The following is a 22,886-nucleotide window of genomic DNA, read 5'->3' as shown; positions in this document are numbered from 1 at the left end:
TATATGTTTGAAATTCACGTTCATGTAAAAGCAGCGGCAAGTTTAATCACTTCCCACTGTAAGTTAATTGCTCCCATTCGATATCGATAGCTATCGATAATGCCCACAACCAGCTGGCGCTCAGCTACTTGCAGATGCACAACAACATACAAATAATGCCCGGATATCTAACATAAGTGTTATCTGGAACCAAGAAAAAGATAGTGTAAAAACATAATTCGTGAAAATGAAAATGTGCAGTCTGCACTACTTATTGATTAATGTCCTGTGATATTTACTTGTAAAGACGATCAATATATTGTATGCAGAATGAAAGCTAGGCACACAGCTTGGCGCAGTACGGAGTGCATCATATAATTGCAATCACCAGAAGCAATGGGCTATGCAACACGTGACGCCGTTGAGCTAGCGGAACAATGCACGCTGCTCGACGATCAGGCTGACGACGAATCGCATTTAAGTCAGGTAGTATGTCGTGATGCAAGAAAACTGCATCATCGACGTCAACGTTTGCGATTATCATCGCCAAGGTTTTTACGCAGAATTTGCCATTTCGTGCTGTTGATATTCGTATATCTGTTCTTTCGGTACATAATCCTGCCTAACATTTCAATATATGAGCAAAAAAGACATGGTGAGTAACTATTGAAGCATATGAGATCTTTTTGTATTAACTGTAATTTCTTTGCAGTTCCGCTGGCAGATTGGTCGGCGAATACGTCACTGGACATCAAGGACTACATACAGCCACAGCAGGAGACGGCTCTCATAATACCCCGTGACTTTTGTCGTAATAAAACGTTTCTGATTATTGCCGTCTGCACCGGCCTAAACAATTTCGTGGAACGACAAACAATACGAGAAACCTGGGGAAATACAACAGAATTCAATTACCCGGCATTTGCGAAGCTGCACGCACACCTGAAGGGCCCGTATCAGCCGCCGATGGAAAAACGTTTGCAGTTCTATGCGGACTATCTAAAAGGCGAAGGCGAAAACATAACGGCCAGTGTACGCATTATATTCATAGTCGGTCGCCATAGCTATGAATCACACTTGAGCAATGAAACCCTGGTGAGATTACACAGCGAAGCGGAACTCTACAATGATATTATTCAAGAAGACTTCATTGATACGTACAATAACCTTACATTGAAATCTGTGATGGCCCTGAAGCATATTACCAAAAGTTGTTTGAAGACTTGCGCTTACTTTCTTAAATGCGATGATGATACGTTCGTTAACGTACCCAATATTTTGCATTTTCTACTCGGCGGCACGGTGCCGCTCTATAACGACACGCTCGACTATCATGATCGTGGCTCAATGGTGGTGATGGCTCAGCGCAATAGGTTGAATTCCACAAGCAACGTGATGATAGGACATCAGTTTTGTAATGTGGTGCCCGTCAGCGACGTCAGCAGCAAGTGGTATATCCCATACTATATGTATCAGGGCGAAGTATATCCCAAGTATCTGTCTGGTGCCGGTTATCTAATGTCCATAGATGTGGTCGAACGTTTATTTGAGGCCTCTCTAAATACATCATTAATTTACCTTGAAGATATTTATATTACTGGACTCTGCGCCAATCGCGCGAATATCAAGCGAAAACATCATCCTCTGTTTAGCTTCACGAGCTCCCCACATTTGTGCGCTTTCAAGGGCAGCATCACCCAGCATCAGATCAAAGAAGCGAGCATGGTCGAAGCATATCGGTTTGTAACTAATTATACCAAAATATGTCCACCACCGGGACGTTACTTAAATCATATGCGATTAAGGAATCGAAATAATTGTTAGATAAAAGAAGCGCTGTGAATATGCCTCTCTCTCCTCTCTCTGTTTCTGTCTCCATATAGATAAGAAGAAGCACAACTTTGACTTTCTTTGTATAAATACAAGTTAAAAGAGAATCTCCATGAGATATACTTTGCTTACACACGATACTATTCTTGAAAACAATTGCGCACATACATAATATATAGCATATATATTCAAAATAATACCTTTTTTGTTCCTGAGATTATATTTCGTATCGAATTGAAGTGCTGTTTATCTTTAGAATATAGTTCTATTTATATATACATATATCAGAGTTTTTATAGCTGTAAAATTTTTAAAAAGTTCAGTTGCTCATTATTTAACAATCAAGAATAAATATGTTTAAAAGCCGAAATACTTGCAAATAGCTCTTTTGGCTATAAAACGAGGGTAGTTTAAAAAATTGCCAAAAGCTTAGTATTATAATATTTGGAATGTAAAAATGTAGAAAATTAAGCAAATATCATATTCATAGATATATCCCACACGCGTTCTTAATACAATTAATGTACACGTGGGTAGTTTGAAATATTGTTAAGGATTTTGAAAATTAATCGAAAATTTAGATATAAATATGAAATATGTAAAACAAAATTATAATATAGAAATCTTGTTGACTGTACAAGTTTTGAGATACTCTCGTGTGACATAGGTTACAGTTTTGGAGCACGAGGGCAGCTGGAAAAATTGCCAAACGCTTAATTTATAAAAAATTTATATATTATTATTTCTACACACAAAGTATAGTAACTACCCTCGTTCATATAATTTAAGTATTTGCTCAACGCACAAATTTGTTTAACGTTTTTGTTCAATTTAGCGCAAAATATAAAATAATAAAAGAGGAAATTTAAAAAGTTAATTTTTTTTTGGAAATACTTGTTTTTCGATTTGAATTTTATTTAATACAAAAATTAAAACATTTTTTTTTTTATAAACAATTACTTTTTATTATTAAAGTAGTTGATATATTGTTGAATTGGTAACGTTTTCCTATACTTTACGGACCTAATGTTTTGTGAAAATAAAAACAAATATCATGTTTATAAAACTAAATACCTTAAAGCTAGACTTACTAAGGGTTTTTGTTTGATTTTACAGATAATTCTTTTCTTATGTTATACAAACCTATATTACTAAAAACTATAATAACAAACTAGATTCGAGCTTACAATTAAAATTAAAATTAAATAATTCATTTTAGCATTTCTATGTTTCAAGCATCTGGCAGATTTGTGTTTAGTCTAAGTTAGCGATGCAATCATATTGCAGCTCTAATGGTGGGTCCAGCTGATCCTCCTCCGTCTTCTCAATGCTTTCCTTAGCTGGACTGTTGCTTGCAGGAATTTCTGAAGTTTCCTGCTTTGTTGCAGCTGCCACATCTGGCTGTGAGCTGCTCCTGGTGGCTGCATCAAAATCCGTTTCCTCTTGTTTTAGAACTTTTGTATCTGTATTGTCTTCGTCTGTCTGAGCTTCAGTCTTATCAGCAGCTTCCTCTAAAGGCTGCTTCGCCAGCTCCGCTTCAGAGTCGTTGTGTTCATCTTTCTGTTCAGCTGCATCTTCATTTTCTTGTGTTGTTGTCATAGGTGCTCCATCATCATTCTGCTCTGGGTTTTTGTCTTCTTTTGTTTTCTTATCCAGCTCTACGTCGGAAGCTGCTGCATCCTCTTTCTGCTCGTCTTCCACATTGTCCGTATTCTCCTCGTCAAGCTCTTTATGAGAAAGTTCCGCATCAGGTGTCTCAATTTTTATCTCATGATCTGCAGTAGCTTCTTGCTTACCATCCCTTGCTGTTTCATCAGTTATTGTAGTTACAGGTTCTGCTCCTTCTTTCTCTTCATTCCCTTCCTTCTGTTTTTCATTATTTTCACTGCATTCTTCATGTAGCGCAGTTTCTGCCTCTTCTTCCATAGCTTCAGCTGCCTTCACATTTTGATTTCGTATTGTTTCTATTTCACTTTCTTCTACATCTTCTAGATTTCCATTATCTATATCTTTTTCACTCTTCTTTCTATCTACATCTTCGTTCTTTTCTGCTTCATCTGTTTGAGATTTAGTTACGTCACTTGTGTCCATTGGCTCAACTTGCTCTTCTTCGCCAAGTTTCTCCGGCGAATCCCCTTCTCCAAGTTCCTTTTTTGTATTCTGTTCACTAGCATTATCCTCATTTATAACACTTCCCTCAGCTGTTTCTTTGTGACTTCCAGCTTCCTCCATCGTCTGCTCGTCCGCATTCACCTCACTCTTTTTCTGACCATTTTTCTCCATCCATTTACGTGCTACCTCAAACTGATCCTCGGCACGGACCAGCCTGACAATTGGCTTCATTTTGAGCTTTGAATCATTTCTCTTCATCTCATCCATGCGCTGGCGCTCCAGCTGTAACAGGGCAGGATTTGGTTTGTGCGTCGTCTTCTTGCGCGGCTGCTTCTTCTGTAAAGTGCCACCAGGTGAGGTAGCTTGATTGGTCTTGACCTCGCCGGCGCCCTCGGTAATGTCCACTTCCAGCAGACTGGCCAGAATCGATGAGCTAAAGGCCGCCACATCAATATCCGCATTTGGATCAATGTTTGCAGTAACCGGGTCCACTTTACTCATCCCTGCTTCAGGTGCTGTTGATACAACGGATGTGATCTTCAGGCCCTTGGGCAGGTTGACCTTCGACACGGAAGGCAATTCCTCCTCGTTATCCGAATCGATGGTAATCGTGTCCGTTTTCGGCTCCACAATCTCGATTTCATTGTCCTCATCGTCGCTGGCTTGTTTCTCTGCAAAGAGTTCATGAATTGGTTAGTAATCTCATATTTTATATATAATTTAAATATTTGTTGATAGGATTAAATATACATAGTCTACAGTATAAGGTTTAAAAAAGATTTTTAATAAGTAAAATATTTATATATAATCTTAGAATGGTCGGAAGTTTAGCATAAATTAACTTAGTCTAGTTAGTCTAAAAAATTCGTAGCTTAGGTATTAAGAAACCGCATTTCCTCGAGCGGAAAGTTTGTGCGCAGCTTTTGCAGCGTCTTCTCGTTGGGTCTAGGTTGCCGTTCCATCTCGCGGCAATAGCACTCGTACGCGAACTTTGCCATTTGCCAGCGCAGTTTGCAGGCGCGTGCATCACGCTTAAAGCGTGGCAAACGCCGCGCCAACTCCGCCCACAGGCGCTCACGTGCACCCACGTCGCTATAATCGACATGTCGTGGATTCCATAATGTGGGATAGGCACGCATAGCCAGCACCAGCTGCTGCACAAACTGTTTATCGTCCGGCATGTCCTTTAGCTTGCCAGCTGTGCCGGCGGAGCTGTTGCCATTCGTTACACAGTCCTGCAACGGCTCGAATTCATCTCTCAAATCCTGTTCATCGATTTTATACAAGAAATATAAATTGGCTAGGTATTTGGAGTATTTCAGTTCTAGCTTGGCAAAGGTGCGTTTGTCCTTGATGGTCTTTAAGCGGAAGGACTTGTACATTTCATACATCTGTTGCCAACGCTCCACAATGTATTCACAGCGATAGTCTGCAAAGATAAGCAGTTAGACAATTTCTCCTAAAAATTATACCTGAAGCACTTACTTGGCGCAGACTTCCAGAAGTTGAGCCAAAGAGATTTGCGTGTTTGTTCGTCTATGCTATTGAACTCGGGATCTGCGGATTTGCGCCACAGCACAGGATGACTCTTGGCGAAGTTGATGATGCGCATATCAATAGGTCGCACCTCCAGAGGACGCACAGTCAAACGTGCTGTGGGTTTGGCACATTCTTTCTGCTCCTTATTGATGCTATTCTCAATGACATCCAGTTGCTTACGCTCATAGCCATCGCCATCGTCTTCGCCACAATCGACTGGCTTCCACTCGCTGGGCGGCACATCTCTGTTGGCCAAATAGTTGGTGGCCTTATCGAAATAGCCCTTGAAACGTTTGCCTTGCTTGAGCAACCGTTCGATGCGCACATAACGTTTGCGCACGTTCTTCCAGCGCAGCTTTATGTCGTCGCCCCGTGGAAAGTGGCTGGCTATGACGCGCCACTGCTTGCGTGTCACCACCATCTTGCCATAGTCCGGATGGCGGGTGCACCAAATGGATGGATATTCCCTGAGCAACCGCGTTAGCTTGCGATCATACGCATGCTCTTGCTCATTGCGATTCATGCTCTCCTCGGTGCCGAGGGCATCGTACTCATCATTCAAGTCGTCAACATCGTCCCCGTCATCCGCATCATCGTCCTGATAGTCGTCGTCATAGTCATAGTTATCATCATTTTCATTCTCCGCCGTCCCGCCAGCATCCTCATCTTCATCCTTCGGATCACCCTCGGCGCGCACGCCCAGCGGCAATAGTGGCGGCAGTGGGTCCAATTTCTCGCCGTCTTTCAGATTTGCATGCAAACTCTTGCGGTACTCGTAGACTTGATTGTGAAAGCTATCGCTGCCCTTATTGAATAGATCCACATCATCCAGCTGGCCATAGCAAACATAGTCCACAGCTGAAATAAAGCCAAAGAGGTGAGAGAGAACATGGTTAAAGCTAAGGCGAAAAACTGCTGCTGAATTCGATTCCATTGCCTTTTTGTTGGATATTTTACAAACACATGGACCAAGAGCTTAAGATCAATTCGAATTTGAAATGGAGCCAAGGAAATGGAACTCGCAGAGTTTTTCATACAACACAACAAAATATACTTACATGGTGGCTGAACCAAAGTATAACTCAGACATAATATACGAATACATATATAGCATGATATAGATCAGATTATCTATATATATTGTCGAGCAACACCCGTCCATGTGTTCAAATATTCACAAAAGACAATGTACACTTATTTCTATAAAGCAGAAAGAAGAAGAAACTTCCACTTCGCATAGGAAACCCCAGGCCTGCGAAGTAGCAGCTGGAGCTATATATAAACTATATTTACCATAGACTATACTAATACTTAGACGATAAGGTATATGCCAAATGTCGGAGAAAATAACAACCAATCTATTCTAGTTTAAGCGTCTAACTTACACATCTACCTAGAACTTAAGCTAACAAAATAATGAATAACTATTAATATATACATCACCATAACTGTCATCTATATTATATTATATATATATCAGGATCTTACCAGCTGCCAGTTGTCCATTTTCCAGGCTGTTGGCGTCGTTCTTGAAGCCCATTTCTCGCATATCGAGCAAGCATTTGTCCTGCAGCTGTTTAAATCGTCCTATCGCATAGGTCATCAGATAGGATAGATGTATGTACAGTTCCTTGACATCCGTATAGCTGCGCGCTTCGTTGTACGCATTGGACATGGTCAGTGTTTGCACCTTGCCCGTGAGATGTGTACAGATTTCCATGGCATTAAATATTTGGTTTTGCAGCTGAGTGCGTGCTGCGCCCAGTGGCGATGTGGAGAAGACGTGGCGCACTAATGTTGGTGCCTTAGCCACCGATGCGGGCGTCATCATGATGGTAGTGCCACCGCCTGCTGCACCATTGCTGCTGTTCCCACTGCCAACAGTTGCTTGGGGTTGGGGGGCGACGTTCATTGCATGCACTTGGCTGCCGTTGTTGACGCGCACCACTTGTGGTGCACGCTGCTGTTGATTGGTCTGTGGATTGTAGATGCCCATGTTCGATCCAAAGTTTGGATGCAGCATCCGTGGAGATTGGACCGCTGGTTGCTGTTGCCTGATGATGACCTGTGGAGTCAGTGGAACGGGCGCACGCGTGACCGTTGTCGTGGTTGGCGGTGGTGGTTGGCCAGGTGGAAATTGCCGCTTGACCTGAAACAATTTGTGGAATTAATATGAAATTGGACTAAAAGATTTACAGTGCTTAGACTCACCTGTATGAGCCGCCCGTTGGGTAGACGATATGAGTCCTGTTGTGCGGCACTATTGAGATCGACACGAAAACCATTTATGGTATGAAAAACAGGTCCTGCCGAGCGTATGGCATTTGGCACCACTGTGCGTCGCACTACAGAGGGTTGACTGGGCGTGGATTGGCGATAACGCATCCCGGAACTGCTCAGCACGAGTGGAGGTGGTAGACTGCTGCGAGGACCCGCTGTCGAGCTTCCATTCGTGCTCGGCCGCGGTCCGGTGTAATTCTGTTGCACGGTGACGATGCGTGGCGTCGTCGTGATGCTGGAAGCAGGTGTTATATTCGAACGAGGAGCTGGCTTTTGTGCCACTGAAATTTGGCAATCCGGTTCCAGCATGCTGAGCAAATCGGGCGTACAGACGATATCGTCATTGGAGGATTTTGGCCGCTTAGCAGGCGGGCCCTGTGACTTGGCAGACTTCTTGCCCGAATTCGTAGAGCTACTGTGACTACGTTTTGAAGTATTTGACTCCAAGCTCTCCATGGAGTCCGACAAGCTATTCACCTTCGCCTTAGCTAGGCGACAACAAGTGCTGTAGTCCTTGTGAGTTTGCCTGCGCATTTCCGATTCGGATAGTTGCAGGGACTGGAGGCCACTGAAATAGAGACAGGGAGGAATCATTAGCTATATCAATAGAGACATATCAGAACTCAAGCACTTACTTCTTCTGCGTCTGTATGTAGTTGACCAGCGCCCAGTGTTGTGCGCGCAGCGGCCAGAGTATTTTGGAAGTGCAGTTGAAGCAGTTCCAGTTCTCGTTCTGTTCAATGTCCACAATGACGCCTCGTGACAGGTTCTTAATGATGCACGACTTGCAGAACACATACGGGCAGGTGGAGCAGCAATATACCTCGCCGCCTTGGCCGCACCAACGGCAATACAGTTCCGAGCCATCTTCGCCCTTTGAAAATTCACCGCTATTGTAGAAATCATGACATTTGATGCAATGCGTCACACGCAGTATGGGATGCATCTTAATGTTATTTTCTGTGCTGACTGCTGTGCCAAGGTGCATACGGCAAACGGTGCAATGAACTTTACGTTGATTGACCACGTCCACTGTGGGATACATTTTTAAATAGAAGCGACGTTCCTCCTCCGAAATGCTGGGATCCATTTCATAGTTGGAGCCTAGACAACAAAGAATATTTGAGACAAAGGTAAAAAGGACGCAAGCGAGGGCGGAATGGAGCTATGGGGGATAATGATGGAGGGGAGGGAGTTTCTGCTTACCCGTGAAATCAAAATCAAACGCGTTGAGTGAAGGAGAAGGCGTCGCTGGCGTTGCGACCGTCAGCGCAGGATCCATGCCGGGTGTGCTGCTCATGATGGTTGCTTTGCCGGCTGCAAAACTGAATCACTACCCACACGTGGGTTTGCAACCAAGAAATATCTTATATCTGCACGAGAGTGCACACACTAGCACACCCACACTCACATACACACGCACGCACACTCTGCTAGAGCTATTGCTGAACCAACAATCCGGCGCGTTTTGTTTCTTTTGCAATATATTTGAACATTAACATTAACACATGCCCACATATGCGCGCCCACACACACACACACCCAGACACAACGGCGGCAAACGCGTTATAATGATCTCAGTATTGCAAAATATGATTTAACTTTATGTATTATATTAATTCTATTGGCTTGGATGTCAGTGTAGAAATGATTTTTCACACGACTGTCGTCGGAGTATATCGTTTTCAATATGGCAGCCACTTCGGGTGTTCGGGTACTGCCGACTTCAATCACGACGAAGTATACATAACAAGGTTTATCTAGACTCGGGAGCCGATATTTTTGAATATAACATATTCATACTATATCTAATATAGCCGACAAGTTTCCTAGAACTTTTTAAGAGTAAAATATATTTTTCCAACTTAATCCAAGCTCAGAATCTGCAATTAATTACAATCTCAATCAACGATCACATATAGTAAAAGCCTAAATTTTCAGTCTAATAGTTCCACATATCAAAAGTAGGTCAAAGCTGAATTTTATAAGCCTAAACAATATAATTTTTATCAATTATTCTATTTATTTATTGCGATTTTAAAGAATTTGATTAAATTTGATATGCTTGGCAACCCTTTTTGCAGCTAGTGGTCTCTTTCGCACTCATACAATGTACGTAAAGACACGAACATAAATGAAAAGTAGAACAACAGTAATAAATAATAATTAATGAATAATTTAAATGATGTATGAGGTAGATGAAGATAAATAATAATAAGTAATCAACAAAGAATATTACTTTGAAAATATTTTTAAAATTGCAATTAAATCAAACGCCTAAAATGAGCGTTTCTCAACACTAACAAGCAAATGCAATGCTGAGTGTTTTATTTCGATATTTGGTTATCTTTGTGCGCAGCTGAGGCGAAGCCGCTCGTATATTCTTGCAGATAACAGTGTAAATATAACTTGATTTATGAAGATAATAGCGTTGTCAGTTACTGAAGCCGGTAGTTGCATTAGATATTGAAATTGAACTATTGGGTAAAGCATCTTCATAGTGACGTTTAACAACGCATATATTGCTGACATACATAAATACATATTCTTGCAATTCATTGTTGACAGTTTCCACTGAATGCGTTTTCAAAAAGTATTTTTATTAAAGCTTAGTAGTTTATATTATATTTATATGTATATATATTTATCGAAAATTACTTTACGTAATGTTCAAAAAGACATTTCTATCCTACCATTTACCTGTTTTACCTGTTTTGTTTTGATTGCAATATGCCTGCAACTAATCGAAACATTGCTATATTTTGATCGATTACTTTTGGTAATCGATAGCATATTGGTAGCAATGCGATTAATGCGATTTTAATAAAAATGTTTGAATTGCGGTGTATTTTCTGTCTAAATTTACTATATATTTTACCGATTTAAAAAAAGATTAGATTAGATTAGTGTGTTGCTGTGAAATATGTTTCAAATTGGTATTTCGTCATTAATCCTTTAACAATATCTACAGTCACTCACAACCACTGAGACATAATGGAGCCCGCAACAGCCAAGCCGGGATCTGAGAAATTGAATTCGGACTTCTTTTACGGCTGGGATCTGTTATTCAAAACTGTAGAGAGTATAATTGATAAGAAGTCTGATATTCTAATAGTGCTTGCTCATTTCCTGCTTACTAAGCATTACAAATTCCGTTGCGTTGGTATTGGGGACGACGTGAGTATCTCGTCAATTCGTGTGAATTCAATTGAAGAAGAATACAAACATATATTAATGTAAATATTATATTTCCAGAAAACACTACCCGAAGACGAGGTCGGCAGTGAATTATTGCCTGATCATTGGAATGGCGATAATACAAAATACTCGCTACGATATGTGCATAATAAAGTGCTCTATCTACTGCTCGGCCATATTACAGAAGATGCGCTGATTATCAATTTATTGGATATTAATACTAAGAATGTGTCAAATATATGCGTGACGCCGGAAACATTGGTTGCGGCTGTCAAGGGCGGCATAACAACAACCATGCCAACTGCAACCGATATTGTTGATCGCTTTCGCAAGGAGCTCTGTGATCCGGTGCGATCAATGAATATATATATTTCGCTGATTATGTATTAATAATCGTATTCTTTAGGTATTCACTGGCAACTCACGCGAGGCAACCACACAAACACAGGTCAACACCGAAAGAACTCCAGCATCCACATCAGATCCTTTGCGCATCGGCGAGCCTAGACGCCCGGGGTAAGTCATTGATTCAATACTTTTTGTTAGCTTGCTTTTAATTAATGCAATTTTAGATCATTTATGCCGCATGGCTTTCAACCCCGGCCATTTGGTTTCCCAGATGTTGGTCGTGGAGATTTGGATCCATTGGGTCGGGGATCTGGTAATTTATTATCATTTCCTGGCCGTTCGGGGCTGGCACGATTTGATCCGTTCAATCCGTTGAGTCCACGTAACCCTAGTGGAATGGCTCCAAATCCAGATCATCTGCCTCCGCCACATTGGAATCCCGATTACTACATGTGAAATTTCTACATATATATACATTTATATATAACAAACCCATTGAAATGTTTGATCTATCAAATCACTAGTTAAAATGAATAAGAAATTTGATCGGCGGAAAGAGAACAGAAGAAAAAAATCTATTTTATTATTACTAAAATATATAATATTCTTTATTATTCTTGGTTTTTTTTATGTTCATATACAATATATAAAATCAGCCTAAACATTTGCTCAAAAAATGTATATGATTTCAAATGTGATGTATTATTATTTTCGCATATTTGTATGTCTATATATCTGTATTATGTGACATAATTAAACATAAACTAGCTTTGTGAATTTTGGCTGCAAACAAAGTGGGGAAAAACGCATTAAATTCACAAACAGAAAATAATTAAAAACTATACAAATTAAATGGCGCATATTGTCAAATTTAAAGATATTTAGGTATATATTAAGATTTTGATCATAATATATATATTTGTATCTATTAATATATATTTTTATATTATAGACTGCGTTTTCGTAATCTCAATATGCGAACAAAATCTATAGAAAAGCGCAGCTATTTAATATATAATATTTTATATTGTTTACACATGTGTATATGCATATATATATTTTTGTTTCATTATATATATTATATTTTTTTACATTATATATTGTGTGTGTGGTATACATTTAAGTCTAGCCTAATATTATTTATTTTCTTTTATTTTTTATTATATATTTAACATAATATTTAGCTAAATTAATTACTGAAGATTTTCATTGACTTAAATTTAAATTTTGTTTTTAGCTGGCAAAATAATTTTTGTTTTTCTTTTCAGTTAAAATATTTCATTTCTCTTTTGTGCGTGAATTGTGTGAAGCAGTTCCTACATGTATTTATTATGTATATGTGTAGGTATAGATAGGTGTATATGCATATATATATATTTATAGGGTTCATCCTCTCCGCTCTCAGTCCCATTCCCCAATGAACATGCGTGGTGTGGGCACATAGCCGCGTGTGGGCAGCGGTAAATGGCGTCCATAGATGTGATTGTAAGGTGATTCGACAAGTTCGGAATCTACAAGAAGCAATAAAGTGACATTAGCAAAATTCTATCACTATATACATATATAGTGCATATATAGGAGAAGCAATGTATGGATGATTGTGTGTGATATGATTGTAATATGTACAAGGTAAACTGTTTGCCGTCCAGGGTCCAAGTCTTAAAGTAAAGTTAGTACTTTTTTTTCTTTTTCAGAAAAAAAAAAAAAACAAATTCAGTACAGGTGTTTAGCTATAGCCAGGTAAGGTATAAAGGCATTGATATATATATACAGCGCGTATCTAGATTTAAGGAAACCCAAACAAAATGCTGCAAAATAACCTCTCTCTCTCTCTTGCTCGCTCGCTCGCTCGCTCTCTTTCTCAGCGTGTCTCAATAGTCAAGTATTTGAATTTTCTTGAGACTGAGGCTGCGCGGCTTGCGCGGCTTTAGGTAGCCATAAATGGACTCCATGTCGCTGATGTCAAGGCGGCTGGCAGTGCGACCCATTCTTTGTGCATTGTTTGTAATTGTTGCAGCAGTTGTTGCTGTTGCCGCTGCTGCTGCTGCTGCTGCTGGTGTTGTTGCTGTTGCTGTTGATGGCGCTGTTGTTGTTGCTGCTGTTGCGGCAGCAGTTGTTGCTGCTGTAGCAGTCGCAGTCGCAGTTGTTGCTGTTATACTTTTGTTTTTACTATTGAAATTATTGTTGTTGTCATCTTTGTTGTTGTTCGTTAGCTGTCGCTTACTGTTGTTGTTGTTGTTGTTGCTGTTGCTATTCGTATTGTCATATAGTTTTTTGTCAGCTTTTTGTTGCTGTTGCAGTAGCTGCTGCTGCTGCTGCTGCTGGCGCTGTTTGCCCCGCCAACTGGGCGCTGGCAACAAGGGCTTATTGTAATATTGCGTTCGCTTATAGCTCAGCTCGGTTGGCACACGCTCATAGAGATTCGACATGGCTGGCGGCTTGGCCACGATGCGGTGACGTCCGCCGTACATGTACAGTGAGCCCTCCTCGTTGGGCTGCTCAAAGAAACTTTCTGTCGATTGGGATTTCTGTCGTGCCGCCAGCAGCGCCGGCGCTGCCAACTGTCGCAGCTGCGCACGATCCACATATGGATCCATCTCCTCGGTACTGTGATGATGCTGCTGCTGCTGGTGCTGGTGCTGGTGCTGCTGTTGCTGGCGTCGTTGCCGTTGCAGCGGCATCGGTTCGTCAATGTCAAAGTCCAGGTCGAAGTCATCGTAGCTGTCATCGTTGGTCATTGAGTTCGGCTCGTCGTCCTGCTCCTGCACCTGTTCCAGCACTGAGATGTCGCTCTCGCTGCACCACTTGGCCACGCCCACTCGCTTATCGAGCAGCCCGCCACTGAGCCGCTGATGCCGCCGCAGCTGCTGCTGACTGAGACTGCGCTGCGGCCGCGGCGCCGGCACCTGACCGCACAGTGGTGCCAGAGCATAGCAGCTAACACAATTGCAGCTCGTCTCCACTGGCAGCTGCGTGCGTCGCATGGAGGGACGACGTGCGCCCTGCCGCACAGCCACAGCCTCCAGATCATCGTAGTACTGACTAGGATAGTAGCTGGCCTTACGCTGTGGCTGCAACTGTTGCTGCTGCTGTGGCTGGTGGTGCGAGCGATGGCAATGACGATGCTGATGGCGATGATGCTGATGGGGATGCGAATGCGAATGGGAATGCAGATGCGAGTGTGGATATGGCTGCTGTTGCTGCTGACTGCTACGTGTTGGTGCTTTATGGTGCTGGTGGTGCTGGTGCTGGTGGTGCTGTTGGTGTTTAACAGTCGGCGCCAAGGCGCTGATTTGTGTCTTGTTTGTTGCAGTTGCAGTGGTTGTGGCAGTTGTTGCCGTTAGGTCCGTTGGCAGTGATTGTGGTTGTGCATGCGTATTGTGTGGCTGCTGTGGATAGCCGCCCAGTTTATTATAAATACCTATGCCACTCTCATAGCTGCGCGTCTGCCAAATCTGATGCGGATGGTGATGGCTAGCCGGCTGCTGGTGGTGCACGGCATGCGCAGCCGCCGCTGCAGCCGCTGCCATCAACTGTTGCTGCTGCTGCTGCTGCTGCAAGTGTAGCGCGTGTGGATGCAAGCCAGCCAAATGATTGTTGTGTATCATCGATGTCTTCTTCTGGCTGAGCGTGCTCATGCCGTTGCCGTTGCCATTGCTGTGGCCATTGCTGTTGCTGCTGTTGTTGTTGCTGCTGCTGCTGCTGCTGTTGATGATGTTGTTGCCGTTGCCGTCACGCTGATCCTTCGAGCCGGACTTGGAAGACTTCACAAAGTTGGGCACGCGTGCACGCAAGCCACAGTAATAGGGATCATCTAGGTGAGGCAGAGCATGATGATATTAGCTGCTCTTCACATAGACTAGGAATGTGCTGGAGCAACGACTTACCATATTTCTTGTTGTCCTTGCCCTTGTCAGATTTGCCGCGAGACAATTTGATGCGGGACTCCAAGTCAATGTCATCGTAGTCCGGCTGTGGAAAGACGAGTCGGTAAATATATTAGAGATATTGCTTTTTTTTTAGGAATTTTTCCAATTATTTGGCATTATTCAAAGTTCAACTTTTTACATGTTAACTGCTTCAAATAATAATAATAATTATAGTTATATATATTCACTTTAAGCTTCAACAACTTGCTATATAAAAGCTTTATTAGCTATCTATATACATATATATATATTATACTATATATACATATCGATTTATCAGCATATCTTAATTGTAGTTATTACCAAATCACAATTGTTATTTATGCATTCTGTTAAATTGTTTAAATTTTGGAGCAAACACACAGAAAGCCAAAAATCAACAACAAAACAAATGACTTAGGCAACGAACGCGCTGGGCTTTTGCGCAAGGTGCGCCAGCCGAAGGCACTGCAGATAGTTACATATAATCCCCCAAGTCTCTCTCTCTCCCCCCCCCCTCTCTCTCTCTCTCTCTCTCTCTCGCTCTTTCTGTACTGTTAGCCATAACTGTGTGTGCAGACATTTATGGCAAACGGTCGTTGGGCCCATTGGCAACATTCCGTGCATATTAATTACACGCGATTCGTTTGCAGTTATGTTTCACTTGTTGTTGTTTGATGAAATTCGAATATTATTGAATGCAAGCCAAATGCTTGGTGAAGCTCAACGAGCTCCAAAACTGGCCTGGTATTTCTATATTTTTCTTTTCAGTTATTTGTTGTTGTTGTTATTTTTTTTGAGGGCTTCAAGAAAAACCCAGAGACCCGAGCCGTAAACCATTTTGCAAGTGCGCACGTAGCCAAGCATAGCCAGGCCAACAACATTCGCCGTTGTTGTTGTTGTTGCTGAACTAGTTGCCACACGTCTTGCTCACATATTATATAGCTATATAAACATACATATATTACATATATGTATATATATATATATATATTTATGTCTATATATTAACTTATTGTTTCTTACGCGCTTGCAACAATTGTTCCAACACCTTGCCTACAAAACACTTGAGCAACAGTTTTTGGCTGTTGTTGTTGTTGTTGCTGCTGCTGCTGCTAATTGTTGTCTCTCACCTTTGGAATTAGATCGTGCGCATAGACATTATCTCTGGGCGGCAATTTGGGCGGCTTCTCGCTGCGCTTGTGCGCCAATTGTTGCGTCTGCAGCAACAGTTGCTCACGTGTGGCAGCCACATGTCCATTGCTGCTGCCATTATTCAAATGCTTGCCCAGTTGCTGCTGTTGCAGCTGCTGCTGCTGCTGCTGCAGCTGTTGCTGGTGGGCGCTGCCAAAGCCCGAGCTGCCCGAGCTGCCGTTGCTGCCATTGCCGGCCACGCTGTAGGGATCCTCGTCGGGTATGGGTATACGCGGCCGATTCTTTATATCCACAATGGGACGTTGCACTGCGAATGGAGAAGAAGTGGTACATGAAGAAGATGCTGCACTCGTAGTTGCATATGTCAGCGCTGCTATTCACAATTGTTGCTGCCAATAAATCAATAGCTGGCAGGCAAATGGACTCACAATACGCACAATACACACGCACTCTCTCACACACACATAGACACACACACATGAGACAATAGAAGCTGCCAGCTCTTAACTATCTGCTAATGCGCAGCCTTGAAGTGCTTGTTCTATATATAGATCTAGAGTTGATGGCTGAGAGCTGAACTAAAGGTTTTACCATGAATGCAATGAAGTATTTGGAATGGTTTTATATAAATATCTTGTACTACCAGAGATGGCACTACTAGAGAAGATTACATTTGTAAGCCTTTCCTGAGATCTATAGAATATTCCTTAAATATATGGAATATATATGTAATGAAATATAATAAGAAGGAAAGGCCTTTTATTTGTTTACAAGTTAAAGTACCCTAAATATATATAATATATGGTATTTTGTTAATAAAGGACAACATATCATATCATAGATTTATATATATATAATCGGTATGTACTTATATAATATATAAAAGTCAATAACCATTTGCTTAAGTTCTTTGCTAACCCTGAGCCTAACAATAGTTTACTCAATCACATGCATACACACATATACATATATCAAATACATATACACACACACACATATATATATTGGTGCACAACTCGCAACTCAACTCACCTGGCGGCAATTTGCTCTTTAGCATATCCATGGCTACCACATTCACAATGAGCACCCAAATGGGGCACTCCAAAATGTCATTCTCCGATTTGACAAAGGCCAATGCCGATAGGCATTGCGTTTCCAAGCGTCGACGATCTGGATAGGCACGGCGCAATTCACGATTCACGTTCGACTGGAACTTCTTCATATCGAACAGCTGTCAGGCGACAAAAAAATAACAACAACAAGCAAATAGAAAATGGAAACAGAAATTAGTTAACAATACAACAATTTGCATATGCTACTAACTACTGCTCGCCGTCCCTCTCTCTCTCTCTCTCTCTCTCTCTCTCTCTCTCTCTCTCTTTATCTATTTATATATATTTTCCATATAGACTTACCTTGACTATTTTTTCGCTTTCGAGCGCCTGATTTGGCAGCTTTAAGATTTCGGCACCAATGGATGTCTCCTCGTTGGGAGTGCTGGCGGTGCTCTTGACAAATACGTTGCTCTTCGCATAGCGACGCACGAGTATATTGCCAGCATCATCCATTTTGATCTTGACGCCCTACAGGTGTTGAAAATGAATATAAAAAGTAAATAAAATTAGCTGTACTTTGAATTGTTTTGCACATTGCTGTTAATGGCAGTTTCTTGTAATCGTTATCAGAGTCTGGAAACTGTGTCGCTCGCTTTAATGGGCCATAAACAGCCAGAGAAATACAAATGAAGCTCGCTCGCTGCTTACCTGGCCGATGACGCGCTTCATCTCCTCCGTCTTCTGATCCCGCATCGGATTGTCAAAGCCGCACAGTCCAATGCTGAAATACAGTTGAATATATTTATATATGTATACATATGTATATATGAGTGTGAGTTTAGATATGTCTGTAGTGTCAATTAATTATTTGATCAATTGCAAATCAATCAAACGCAAAATAAATTAAAGCCCAGATTGTGGCTCTATGAAGCTTTTGGGCGCCCGTTCACTTTTTTTTTTTATTTCGGCCAGCATGAGTCACTCTTGGTCTGCTGCAGCATTTTGTTGCATTAAACGTTTGACAAAACAGGGGCAACAAGCGGCAGCACTACCAGCAACAACAACAACCACAGCACCACCCCAGTTAACAACAGCAAAATAACTGTGCATTCGCCTGCCACAAATTCGCATTGACAGTGATTTATGTGCTTGTTGCAATATGTAAGTGTATGTGTATGTGTGTGTTTGTGTCTGTGTGTGGCAGCTGCATATGAATTTATAACAAAAACATATCATATTTTTCTTCTAGCTTTTAATTGCAGGCTGACTCACATTGACTTCTTTTTTTTTGGGCTAGTTTGTTGCCTAAGTCTTTTGTTTTGGCCTTGTTTACAAATATATGCACTCAATTGCTACTGTAACTGCAGTTATACATGTATATTTATATTAAAAATATATCATTTATTTATTATATTTGTAAAATTCTAAGCAAGTTTGTTGCCTAAGTCTTTTGATTTGCCTTAGCTAGCCTTAATATGGTCTGGGTCATATCCACTACTACCTAAAAAGCTTCACTAAGAACAACATTACAATATTCTTAAATAAGTTTAATTTGCTAGTCAAGTTCGTTGCCTAAGTCTTTTGTTTTAGTCAAGCTTACTACATAATCCTGTGAAGCCATATTCCATTTCACATGCAGGAAGACTTAAATTGTAATTGAAACTAAAATTTTTTATTTAAAAAATATAATTTTTATAAGATTTTGCCCAAGTTCGTTGCCTAAGTCTTTTGTTTGGTGCTTGCTAAAGCAAAATTAATTTCAGTTGCATCTAAATTTATATAGAATAAATATACATATTTCATATACATTTTTCAGCTCATCTAAATGCACATGTACTATAAGTTTGTTGCCTGAGTCTTTTGTTTTGGCCTTGCTGGAAAATAACCTGCTGTCAAGCGAGTATTTGCTGTTTGAGCTGCAGGAAGAGCTCTTGGCTGTTGCTTAAGGTCGTCTCAAATGTCGGCCAAAAATGCTAACTAGATGCTGCAGAGGAAGCTGCGCCGCGCCGCGCCGTACAATGAAAACGAAGCTAATTGTAATTGTTGTCGTTTGCGGCTGGCTGCAATTGTTGCTGCTGCTGCTGCTGCTGCTGGCGCTGTTCATTGTTGTTGTTATCTGCACTGCTCCTGTCGCTGCTCACTTGCTGTCCCTATTATGTTTTATGTTAATTTGTATAATGAAGCGCTGCCTAGAAGAAGAACAGGCAGCAGCAACTATTGCTGGCAGCAGCAGCAGCAGCAATTGCTGTTGGCATTTGGCCATGTGCCTTAGTTCTGCGCATAACATCTGCCAACGGTGCGGCGGCTGTTTGGCGTTGATTTATTGGCTAAACGCTTGTAAAAACCGTTGAAATGTGTGTCAAAGTTTTCCATGAAATGAAATCGACATGGACTGTTGCTGCCGCTGTTAGCTGCTGTTGTTGTTAGCTGTTAGCTGCTAGCTGATGTGTGCCTTTCAAGGTTGCCCCTAAACGAAGCGGATTTTGCAGTTCTTTTGTGTGCTTGAGCTTCTTTTATACGTTTTAATACGTTAAATGCTTTGTTTAATTTTAGACTTATTAAAAGTGCCAGCCAGAGCAAAAGATGAACCGGTATACGGTACACCTAAGTGAAACAGAACCGCTGCCCAGCCCCGAGCCAGGCAAACCCACTGCCAATCATTCAGCAACAACATGCATTCATTTGCCAATTCATGGTTGCATTCACTTCGATATATGTATATATATATATAGATTGCATATACTATATACTATGTAGGCATGCATACATATCGGTTGCAAGGTCGTCCGGTATTAAAGAGAAAAACTGGACCTGACACGCCTAAATGAGCTAAAAATGCGAAAGGCACAAAGGCAACAACTGTTTGTCTTGCATTTTTGCGGCTGCCAACGAAAGCGAGAGTCCAAGTCATAGCGGGTTTTCTTTTTGTTGTTTTCGTTTTTGTTTCGAAGCAGCGCACAATTTTGGAGTTCAAGTTAAACGTGTGCAGTGGGTCAAGCCTTGCATGCGGGAAGATCCAGCTGCGGCCGCTCTTTCCAGTTGCCGTTGCAGTGGCTTCTTCAAGGAAGCGACAGCCAGCAATGCCAGTTAACGGCAACTGGTTCCAAAACTGACCTACGGCTAGTTGGGCATGCAAACTGGCACCAAAAATATATTAAACAGAGAGAGGGAGACGCTTAAAATGCGAGACAATCGCCGCAACCGGTTGAGCTAAAAATACAGCCAGCGGAGCAGAGAGCCGCCAGTGCAGTTGCTTTTTAGTGCAATATTTAAATGCACATAAACAAAAGACTTAGGCAGCGAACGCGCGGTAGCTAAATACATTGTAATTGCCATGGAGTGGCATAGTTAGTCAAGCACCTGAGTTGAGATACTCTGTAGTGATACTGGCGTGGTCGGAACTACATATATATATATATATATATATTCTTCTATTTTCTGTCTAAGATCTGTCTCTCTGTTGATATGTGGGTTCTTTCTATCTCTTCGTCTTGCTCTATTGTTATAATTTTTCCTCAATCTGTCTATACAGGCAGGATGTACGCTTCTGTATGGCCGCTGCTCCATATCGCTATTGCTCTGTTTGTTCTTATGACCATGTATCTGCTCATCAGTCTATCTGTCTCTATCTATCTGTCTGCCCTTCTAGCTGCCTGTTCTCTGCATTTTTGATTGACCATTAGCTCATATATCTCCCCATCTCTGCACGCCTGCATGAACATGTTGCTTCCTTATACAGCATATATACATATATTTTTCATATGTATACTAATATGCCCTTAAACAATAAATATAAATCCGATATTTTAATTAAGTCTTTATATATATATAAATATTTATTAATATATATATATTTTTTTATATATATATATATGTTTATTAATATATATTCCTTTGTCTAAAGCTCCAAATTCAATTTAAGTAAAATTAAACATATATTTGTAAGTATGTATGTATGTATATAGAAAACAAATATGCCTGCAGCCCTTGCCTTACAATTAGAGTATTTTCAAGTCGAGCCATTCCGTTCTACAGCAGTTCTACTCGCTAATTTTATATCTAAACAAATGTCAGCAAACAAAAGACTTAGGCAACGAACGCGAGCTACAATTTGAACCAATTAATTGAATTATTTGCTGACAACAGTGCGACGCACCTTAAAAGCTTTGAAGGCCACAACTAACCAGGTTCTTGGCTAAATATACGAGAGACAGAATTATAGAACAAAAAGAGAAAAAAAAGCGAGATAAATAATGTGGCACGTGTGCTCGGCGCGAAACTAGGGCTCAGTTCTATCCGGTTGCTATTGTTGGGCAAAACTGTCTTTTTTGCTGGCTGCTAGTTAAGTCGTGGCCTTGGCCAGGCGCCAGTCGCGCCTTATTTTCTGCCTTACTTGTAATTCGCACGAAATGAAATGAAATCAGAAACTCTGTTGCAATCAAATGCTCCGCTTATAACGCGAGCCGCGCCAGTTTCTATTATGATTTCGTTAGGCGATTTCGATTTCGATTTTGATTTGGACTTTAATTTTTTTTTAGCCAGCAAACATGCAAATTTTTTGATTGGCAACGCCAACGCAAAGCCATGCCAATTTCGAATTGGCCAACAACAGCAACAGTTGCTGCTAAACTGTCATAAGCAGCAAAATTTATATTGGCGCCATTTCAATTGTTGCACAAAAAGATAATGGGGCAGACATGTAAGTGGTCTGGCCCTGAGTGTGCTTAAGGGTTTGCCCATTAATTAAATGCGCTTGTTGCCCGGCTAGATGCTGCCTGCTAGCTGCTTGCCTCTTGCTTTGCATATGTGTGGTCCTTCAGCATCTGCTGCGCATCGCCCACACACCATCTAATTAATTAATTTACATGTTGCCAGCAGCAGCAGCAGCAGACGAAGCTAGAGCTGCCAGCCAGGTGTAAAAATTGCCAATCGCTTTGCATGCAACAGCGTCTATTCTTGGCTGTATATGGTGAACGGCGTTAAGTTACCCTAGCTTATAGTTGGAAAAGTTTACAAAACAAAATATGTGCAGTGTTTATTAAAGCACAAACAAATTTAACGTTTAAGGGATCTTGAAACTAATTTTTAAATTAAAATTTCAAGTACTCTAATGTATTTTTTATATTAAATAAAAGTAAAAAAATATATTCTACTTCAAAACTTATAATAATATATTTTTATCCATTTGAAAAAATGGTGTATTTGTTAATAAAAAGATAAAAAATATATTATTAAAAAAAATATTAAAAAAATAAAAAATATATATCTATTTAAAAATATTATTTTTAATTTAAGGGTTACAAAAAATAGAATAAATATAATAAATAAATATATATAAAAAAAAAAATAAATAAATAACTAAAAAACTAAATAAAAAAAAATCATTTTTAAAACTTAAGAAAAGTATATTTATGTTGTATTATTAATTAATGCAAAAAAAATATACACAAAACTTACAAATTTGTAATTTTTAAATATATAT

The 22,886-nt window shown here is 40.6% G+C and overlaps 4 protein-coding genes across 9 annotated transcripts in view; 2 read left to right on the top strand and 2 right to left on the bottom strand.

Moving 5' to 3' along the window:
* Nucleotides 1-105: 105 nt before the first annotated feature.
* LOC108653480 (beta-1,3-galactosyltransferase 1) lies at nucleotides 106-2,511 on the top strand. The gene is made up of 2 exons (XM_018103981.3): nucleotides 106-634; nucleotides 692-2,511. The coding sequence occupies exons 1-2, from the start codon at nucleotides 376-378 to the stop codon at nucleotides 1,801-1,803; spliced, it is 1,371 nt and encodes a 456-aa protein (XP_017959470.1). The 5' UTR covers nucleotides 106-375; the 3' UTR covers nucleotides 1,804-2,511.
* A 404-nt stretch (nucleotides 2,512-2,915) lies between these two features.
* ADD1 (ADD domain-containing protein 1) lies at nucleotides 2,916-16,813 on the bottom strand. 2 transcript variants are annotated; one of them, XM_018103974.3, is made up of 7 exons: nucleotides 16,794-16,813; nucleotides 8,947-9,113; nucleotides 8,376-8,844; nucleotides 7,672-8,308; nucleotides 6,949-7,609; nucleotides 5,407-6,318; nucleotides 4,712-5,350 (listed from the first exon to the last, which is right to left on the bottom strand). In XM_018103974.3, the coding sequence occupies exons 2-7, from the start codon at nucleotides 9,038-9,040 to the stop codon at nucleotides 4,794-4,796; spliced, it is 3,330 nt and encodes a 1,109-aa protein (XP_017959463.1). In that variant the 5' UTR covers nucleotides 9,041-9,113; nucleotides 16,794-16,813; the 3' UTR covers nucleotides 4,712-4,793. The 2 variants fall into 2 exon arrangements, with proteins under 2 accessions (XP_089118299.1, XP_017959463.1); XM_089262173.1 differs by lacking the exons at nucleotides 4,712-5,350; nucleotides 5,407-6,318 and adding an exon at nucleotides 2,916-4,592.
* Nucleotides 10,024-11,900, top strand: PI31 (Proteasome inhibitor 31 kDa). Of its 2 annotated transcripts, none has more exons than XM_018103998.3 (5): nucleotides 10,024-10,138; nucleotides 10,712-10,917; nucleotides 10,996-11,286; nucleotides 11,345-11,454; nucleotides 11,511-11,900. In XM_018103998.3, the coding sequence occupies exons 2-5, from the start codon at nucleotides 10,735-10,737 to the stop codon at nucleotides 11,740-11,742; spliced, it is 816 nt and encodes a 271-aa protein (XP_017959487.1). In that variant the 5' UTR covers nucleotides 10,024-10,138; nucleotides 10,712-10,734; the 3' UTR covers nucleotides 11,743-11,900. The 2 variants fall into 2 exon arrangements, with proteins under 2 accessions (XP_017959487.1, XP_089118301.1); XM_089262175.1 differs by having other exon boundaries at nucleotides 10,084-10,190.
* Nucleotides 11,085-22,886, bottom strand: part of exp (expansion) — a 41,172-nt gene continuing 29,370 nt past the window's right edge. For 3 of the 4 annotated variants that reach the window (XM_089262174.1, XM_030384693.2, XM_018103978.3), the window contains exons 5-10: nucleotides 18,113-18,185; nucleotides 17,765-17,932; nucleotides 17,382-17,580; nucleotides 16,328-16,656; nucleotides 15,174-15,258; nucleotides 12,870-15,100 (exon numbers count right to left, since the gene is read on the bottom strand). In XM_089262174.1, coding sequence (XP_089118300.1) covers nucleotides 13,158-15,100; nucleotides 15,174-15,258; nucleotides 16,328-16,656; nucleotides 17,382-17,580; nucleotides 17,765-17,932; nucleotides 18,113-18,185 — 2,797 coding nt within the window. In that variant the 3' untranslated portion in view covers nucleotides 12,870-13,157. Of the gene's footprint in view, nucleotides 12,798-12,869; nucleotides 15,101-15,173; nucleotides 15,259-16,327; nucleotides 16,657-17,381; nucleotides 17,581-17,764; nucleotides 17,933-18,112; nucleotides 18,186-22,886 lie in introns of those variants that run through there. The other variant, XM_030384694.2, reaches the window with a different exon arrangement.

Source organism: Drosophila navojoa, chromosome 5, assembly GCF_054131105.1.
Source record: "Drosophila navojoa isolate 15081-1374.11 chromosome 5, UAZ_NAV_1.0, whole genome shotgun sequence".
NCBI lineage: Eukaryota > Metazoa > Arthropoda > Insecta > Diptera > Drosophilidae > Drosophila > Drosophila navojoa.
This window is presented reverse-complemented; position numbering and strand designations above follow the sequence as displayed.

What these genes read in the sequence shown, in the direction of transcription:
- PI31 (XM_018103998.3), top strand. Translation starts at nt 10,735, where the DNA reads ATGGAGCCCGCAACAGCCAAGCCGGGATCTGAGAAATTGAATTCGGAC. An exon ending in GCGTTGGTATTGGGGACGAC is followed by an intron (nt 10,918 to 10,995) that starts GTGAGTATCTCG and finishes TTATATTTCCAG; the next exon opens with AAAACACTACCCGAAGACGA. An exon ending in GCAAGGAGCTCTGTGATCCG is followed by an intron (nt 11,287 to 11,344) that starts GTGCGATCAATG and finishes CGTATTCTTTAG; the next exon opens with GTATTCACTGGCAACTCACG.
- ADD1 (XM_089262173.1), bottom strand. Translation starts at nt 9,040, where the DNA reads ATGAGCAGCACACCCGGCATGGATCCTGCGCTGACGGTCGCAACGCCA. An exon ending in GTTTGATTTTGATTTCACGG is followed by an intron (nt 8,845 to 8,946) that starts GTAAGCAGAAAC and finishes TTTGTTGTCTAG; the next exon opens with GCTCCAACTATGAAATGGAT. An exon ending in AAATGGACAACTGGCAGCTG is followed by an intron (nt 4,593 to 6,948) that starts GTAAGATCCTGA and finishes AACTCTTTGCAG; the next exon opens with AGAAACAAGCCAGCGACGAT.
- LOC108653480 (XM_018103981.3), top strand. Translation starts at nt 376, where the DNA reads ATGGGCTATGCAACACGTGACGCCGTTGAGCTAGCGGAACAATGCACG. An exon ending in ATATGAGCAAAAAAGACATG is followed by an intron (nt 635 to 691) that starts GTGAGTAACTAT and finishes ATTTCTTTGCAG; the next exon opens with TTCCGCTGGCAGATTGGTCG.